This window comes from Lagopus leucura, unplaced genomic scaffold, assembly GCF_019238085.1.
Source record: "Lagopus leucura isolate 7727_CA_CO unplaced genomic scaffold, USGS_WTPT01 200-5_obj-0_obj, whole genome shotgun sequence".
Classification (NCBI taxonomy): Eukaryota; Metazoa; Chordata; class Aves; order Galliformes; family Phasianidae; genus Lagopus; species Lagopus leucura.
The window spans coordinates 9,554-15,905 of NW_024967787.1; the positions used below are offsets into that span (position 1 = coordinate 9,554).

General features: G+C 58.1%; 1 protein-coding gene across 2 annotated transcripts in view; it reads right to left on the reverse strand.

The window, feature by feature from the left end:
* LOC122193312 (tenascin-X-like) overlaps window positions 1–5,998 on the reverse strand; it is a 10,367-nt gene extending 4,369 nt beyond the window's left edge. Inside the window, exons 1-9 of one of the 2 annotated variants that reach the window (XM_042894056.1) lie at window positions 5,933–5,998; window positions 4,784–5,004; window positions 4,104–4,337; window positions 3,651–3,763; window positions 2,984–3,137; window positions 1,284–2,102; window positions 1,117–1,206; window positions 626–913; window positions 1–121 (exon numbers count right to left, since the gene is read on the reverse strand). The exon at window positions 1–121 is cut by the window's left edge and continues 137 nt beyond it. In XM_042894056.1, the coding sequence (XP_042749990.1) occupies window positions 1–121; window positions 626–913; window positions 1,117–1,206; window positions 1,284–2,102; window positions 2,984–3,137; window positions 3,651–3,763; window positions 4,104–4,337; window positions 4,784–5,000 (2,036 nt within the window). In that variant the 5' untranslated portion in view covers window positions 5,001–5,004; window positions 5,933–5,998. Of the gene's footprint in view, window positions 122–625; window positions 914–1,116; window positions 1,207–1,283; window positions 2,103–2,983; window positions 3,138–3,650; window positions 3,764–4,103; window positions 4,338–4,783; window positions 5,115–5,932 lie in introns of those variants that run through there. The other variant, XM_042894057.1, reaches the window with a different exon arrangement.
* Window positions 5,999–6,352: the final 354 nt, after the last annotated feature.

The window sequence follows — 6,352 nt, forward strand, 5'->3', positions numbered from 1 at the left end:
GAGTCAAAGGAGCCCTCGGGGACGCTCCACTCCAGCTGCACGGAGTCGGGGCTGACGTGCGATGCTGTCACCTCACCCAGGCGCGGTGGTGAAGGTGATTCTTCCTTTGGTTTTGCTGAAGCTTTAACACAACAAAATACACATATAAGACAGACGTCCTTTCACCTATGCACTCATTTGTGCTATTGTTTATCTATTTTTATGTGCATCCAGTCATCTATAGCCGCCACCCACTCAGCACAGAAAGCTATATAACTTTCTTTCTCCATATTTTCCCCTCCATTCTCATCTACTTAATTATCTTTTTTGCTAGATAATCCAGACTGTCATAAATCCACTATTGTTTACTTTTTTTCCATCCATTCACGCACTCATTTTCTCCACTCATCCAAAAATCCATTTTTGCACCTATTCAGTCGGCACCCTCTGTCCAACCTATCCATCTACCTACAACCAACCCATGGGCCACTCACACCCTCATCCAGTTTTCCATCTTTTCAGCTCTCCAGCCCTCAATCCCTGCACACAGTCATTCACAGCATCAAATCAAAGGGCAAGATTTGTTCCCTTGTCTCCCAAGTTTGAAGCTTGAAGTGATCCAAAGGGGGGCTCACAGTAGCCTCACCTGTGACAGCATCAGTGGAGGTGAAACCAATGCGCTTCCGCCCCCACACCCCATACAGGTTGAACTTGTAGCGGCGGGACGGCGACAGCCCGTGCACGGTCACTGTGCGCGACCCACCGTCCACCGCAAGTGCCTGTGGCTGGCCTTGTGCATCCCTGTACTGCACTGTGAAGGAGTCAAAGGTGCCCTCCAGGACACTCCATTCCAGCTGGATGGAGCTTGGAGTCACGTGGGAGACTGTGAGCATGCCTAGGTGGGGCTGCTGTGTTGGTTCCTCCTCTGATGGTGCTGGAACGGTCATGTCAAGATGCAAGGTATAAATATCTATGCATCCATCTAACCTGCATTCAACCTTCAGTCTGTCCTTCCATTGATCCCTTTATTCACTCCTCCATCCACCCATCTCACCATACAAACATCCAACCACATCAACCTGGATACCAAGTGCTGGTGAACATCTGAGTTACCCCATTGCCACCATCTGGGGTTACCTGCTTTGGCCATGGCCCCCTGGGGCTCAGTCCCCTCCATCTCATAGAGGTTCTTCCATTCTGATGGAGGCTCACTGGTGTCACCCAGCCCTGCAACCCAAAGAGTAGCGTGGAGTTTTTGGATGCCACCAAGCAACGCTGTCCCCATCCCCACCCCTGTCACCTACCTGCAGTCACCAGGGAAGTGTAGGACTTGGAGACACGTCCCCGCACCACACCGTGCACCTCCACCCGGTATGTGGCCCCTGGCACCAGCCCTGGCACCCGGGCCACTGTGGTGTCCCCTGGCACCCTCATCTCCCCCTCATCCCCCTCCGGCTCCTCCAGCAGCTGATAGCGGATCACTATGGTCTCCGCATGACCCCGCAGCCCATCCAAATCCACCAGGGCCTCACCAGCAGCTCCTGGCAACACCTGAGGTTTGGGGTGGGGGTTCTGCTGGAGGTGGCGGAGGAATTGATGACGCAGCAAGGCCGGGCTGCGGCGAAGCAGGTAGGAGAGGATGGCACGGGCCACTGCAGGCACTGTCTGGTTGCCTCGGAGTGGAAAATCCGTGGCCCGGAGGTGGCTTTCTAGGCGCTGCAGCAAGGATCCATTGTAGGAAGAAAGCTTGACCCCCAGCTCATGCAGGGATGGGACATTTGGGAGCACTGGGGACACAGGGGATGCTGGGGATAGTGGGGACTGTGGGGATGCTGGGGACCACTGAGATGTAGGTGACCTCGGGGACACTGGGGACTCTGGAGACAATGGGGATTCCAGGGAAGTTGGTGCTGCTGAGGACTCCGGGGACACTGGAGACCTCAGGGATGCTGGTGACCTTGGAGATGTTGAGGATGCTGGTGACCCCAAGGACCCCAGGGACACTGGGGACCGTGGGGATGCTGGAGACCCTCGGGCTGATGGTGATGCTGGGGCCACTGGAGATGCCAGAAATGTAGGGGTGCCCCGTAGCCCCCCTTGGTTGGGCAGAGACTGGGCAAGCACTGTGAAAACAGAAGGGATCCAGGTCACTAGCCTGTCCCCAAAATCCCTCATCTGCCACAGCCCAGGGACACAGGGATGGATGGACACAGGAACAGAGGAGGACAAACAGATGCCTAAGGACAGACTGTGGACACTGGACACTGGGGAACCATAGGGAGTGGCTGGAGACATCCAGACTCATGGGCACAGACAGATAGGGACAGAGGGACACGCAGGGAAGCATCAGGATATGTAGAGACACATGGACCCATGGGGATGCATGGGGATATTCTGGGGTCACACAGACCTGAAGGGACACAAGGCCCCAAGTGAACAGATGAGCCCATGGGACACACAGCCCCATGGAGATACATTCAGATGAACAGGCTCAGGAAGACATATGGACCCACAGGGACAGACTGCTGACACACAGACCTCTGCAAGACAGACAGATGCATGTGGACCCTCAGAGCCATGGGAACAATAAAGACACATGGGGACAGACAGAGGCTGCAAACACCACACATCTCTGCTCCCATTCCAGTACCCATCCCTGCCCCATGACTGCCTATAATCGTACCCCACGCCTGTTCCTTCCTCCATCTCTTTAGCTGCGACATTCCCATCCCCGTTCCCATTCCATCTTCACTCCCATGCTTGTCCCCACCTCAATCATCCCTGTCCCCACCTCAGACCCCACACCCATGATGTCCCCACCCCGTGCTTGCGTTATTCCTGTCCCCATGCCTGTCCTTGTGCTGTGCTCATTCCCATCTCTGTGCTGAATGCTGTCTCCATACATGTTGCCCCCTCGCAGTGTCATCCCTGCCCCTATTCTTGTGCCCACATCATCCCATGCCCCTTCTGTCCCCATGCCTGTCCCACAGCAGATGGCACATACAGGTGCGGACACGCAAGGTGCCCGGTGCCCCGAGGTGCTGCTCCCGCTGGGCCTGGATGAAGATCTCAAAAGCTTGTCCAGGTGTCAGCCCTGTCACTTCAAAGGTGACAGCTGAACTAGGCAGCTCGTGGGTGGTCAGTGCTGCTGGTTCATCCTAGGGACAAAGGACACATCAAAGACACACTGAAGACGCCATGTGGGACCTCTTCCTGAACCAGGCAGGTGGCCACAGTCAATGACTTCTCCTAGAGCTGGGAGATGACTCAGGGACACATGGGGACACATCACTGCCTCCATGCTGGGCAGCAGAGGAGTGGCCACAGGTGTGACAGAGGATGTGCTGGAGACAAGCAGCAGATGGGTGACACCACCACGACTAATCCTCAGCACAAGGGACACAGTGGGGAGATGTCTCCACTCCTGAGCCATGCTGCAATGGTGTGAACTGGCCTCTGTCATGGTCTGAAGACAATAGGCACATTGGAGACATGCTGGGGACACAATGAGGACACTTTAGAGATGCCCCCAAATGGGGCAGAAGTCGATGACCATGGACACCAGCCCATCCTGGGGACAAGTTTCACACTGCAGACACATTGGAGCCACCACACTGGGACATCACTGTGCTGAGGATGCGCTCTCATTCCCATCCCCGTCTCCAGCTCACCATGGGGATGACTGCCACCTCATAGCCATCCACAGGCTTGGCTGGCCGCGGCCAGGTCACACGGAAGGATGTCTGGTTGCGCGCAGCCAGGCGCAGCGTCACTGAGGGGATCTCTGCAGGGAAAGAGCCCAGATGGGAGGTGGCCCCACAGGAACACTTCTGAGCCCTACAGGATGAGGCAGCCACAGCGTGGGGACACCCTCAGAACATCACAGGACAGTAGGTCAAAGGGATGAAGACAATATGGGGACACGGAGGGAGTTTCCAAGGAACAAAAGTGCCCAAGCCATGGGAACACCAGGACACTGGAGGGATCTGGGACAACTGAAAGCACTGGGATGGGGACACTGGGAGAGCACTGAAGAACAGCAGAGGAAACTGGGGGACAGACAAGGATACTTGGAAGCGGCATCAGGACCAGATGCCAAGGGAGCAGCAGGCTTGGGGACATACCGAGGGAGCAGTGGGGCCCACCACGGCCAGAGGGGCAGATGGGGGTCGCACAGAATGGTCCTGTGAAGCCCTCAAAGCAGTGGCAGCGGCCAGCACGGCAACGTCCCTGGTCACTGCAGTCGAAGGGACAGCGGGGTGCGGGACACGGGAGACCATCCCCGGCCTCCCCCATGCGGCACCCACAGCAGCCCCCTGCCCCAGGGGTGTCACATAGCCTCCGCGCTGCTGTGCTGCCTGTGGGGTTGAGCAGGGTCCTCGTGAGCCACACACCTCCCTTTGACTTCTCCATGTCTCCCCATATGTCCCTCACACACCCCCGCAGCTCATTATGTCTCACATGCACCCCTGTGTCCTCCACGTCCCAATGTCCGCCCCATGTCCTACACTGCTCCCTTGTCCACATCACCCATGTTACCCCGTTACTCTCCATCATCCTACATTCCACATTTCCCTGCATCCCCTCATCCCCTTGTCCTCCCATCCACATCCCCTACGCCCCTATCCCCATGCTCCCTACCGCGTCCCTCGTGTCCCCACTGTCCCCCCACATCCCTCAAACAGCCCCATACATCTCATATCTCCGAAGTCTTCCCATATCTCCCATTCTCCCCAACACATCCCCCGTATCCCTGATCCCCACACCCTCCATGTCCCCATCTCCCCCCTCCCCGCCCCCATACCAGTGCCAGCCTGGGGCCCCAGGCTGTCCCCGCACTGTCCCTGCAGCGCCCGCACTTCTCCCTCCAGTGCCCGCAGCCGTCCCAGCACCGCCTCCAGCACCTCTGCCCCACAGGAGAGCTCCGGGGGGACAGGGGGAGGACCGGGGGATGTTCCCGCATTCCCTTGCGCTCTCCGAAGTGCCAGCGCCAGCAGCAGCAGCGGCAGCCCCGGGGTCATGATCCTGCAGGGAGGGGACGGATGCCAGCGGCACAGGGACCTCCCAGGGGACACACAGAGGTCTCGGACACCGTGGGGTGGGGTTACACCCACCTCACACCCCTGGTGTCATTCTTCCCCCCCTCCTCCCCCCCCCCCCCGACTCCAAGGGTCCCATACAGAGCTGGGGCTGTGGTGTGGCCCCAGTGCTGCCAGCTACACCCCAGTGATCCCAGTTCCCACTGCCTCCAGTAGCTTCACACACCACCCTTCAGAATATATGAACTCTAGTAACCATCAGCAGCCCTGCCCAGCAACACCAATACCACAGGGAACACAAATAACGTCAGGAATTCCAGTAACACCACAGCACAATAATTCTACTGACACTACCACCACCAGTAGCATCAGTGAGACCGACAACATCAGCAATGCTGGCAACACCAGCAATTGGCACCAGCATGCCAATTTCTCCAGTAATTCCAGTGACACCAGCAACTCCAGTAATACCAGCAGCACCAGCAAGTCAAACCATCCAGCAACTTCAATAATTCTAGCCACTGCAGCAGCACCAGTAACCCCAGCAACCCCAGTAACTCCAGCAGCACCAGCAGCTCCAGCAACTCCAGAAATCCCCACCAGCTGCACTAACTCTAATAACTCTAGTAACTTCAGCAACTCCAGCAGCACCAGTAGCACCAGCCAGCTCCTCCAGTAACCCCAGCAGCCCCGTAACGCAGCGATGCTGCAGCCCCATCCCCACCCCTCCTTCCCCCCATCTCCCCAGTACTTCCCCAGTGCTGGAGCTGCTCCCAGGGGTCAGGATGTGACCTGTGGGTGGGACCTGGAACTGGACCAGTTGGGTTCAGGTGAGCCCAGCTGCACCCAATTGGGTCTGGCTGGTTTGGTTCAACCCAGTTTGGCTCGGCTCAGCTCAGCTCAGTTCTGCTCACCTCAGCCCTGTTCAGCCCAATTGGGTTCTGTTAGGTTCTGCTGGGCCAGGCCCGGCGGCAGCAGCACAGCACTGAGGGCTCCGGGGCGGCTCCAGCCCTTTCATAGCCCCGGGCCGGGCGCAGGGCCAGCGCTGAGCTCATGGCGTGGCCACGGCACCTGTGGGCTGCACAGCAGGCAGCTCCAGGACACAGCGGCCAGCAGCAGAGCAGAATGCGGCCGAGGAGGGGCACGATGTCCTCACATCGGCCACACGCTGAGCATCGGGGGATGTAGGGACCACCTCCCCATGGAGCGAAGGGAAGCAAACTCCCCCCCCCCTGCAGGGCCCTCCGCCCTGGGCTGAGCAGAACCAGGCGGACCCAGAGGGGGCCACGATGTGTTTACAGGCAGCGGTCGCTTCGGCAACCAAACATCTGGGC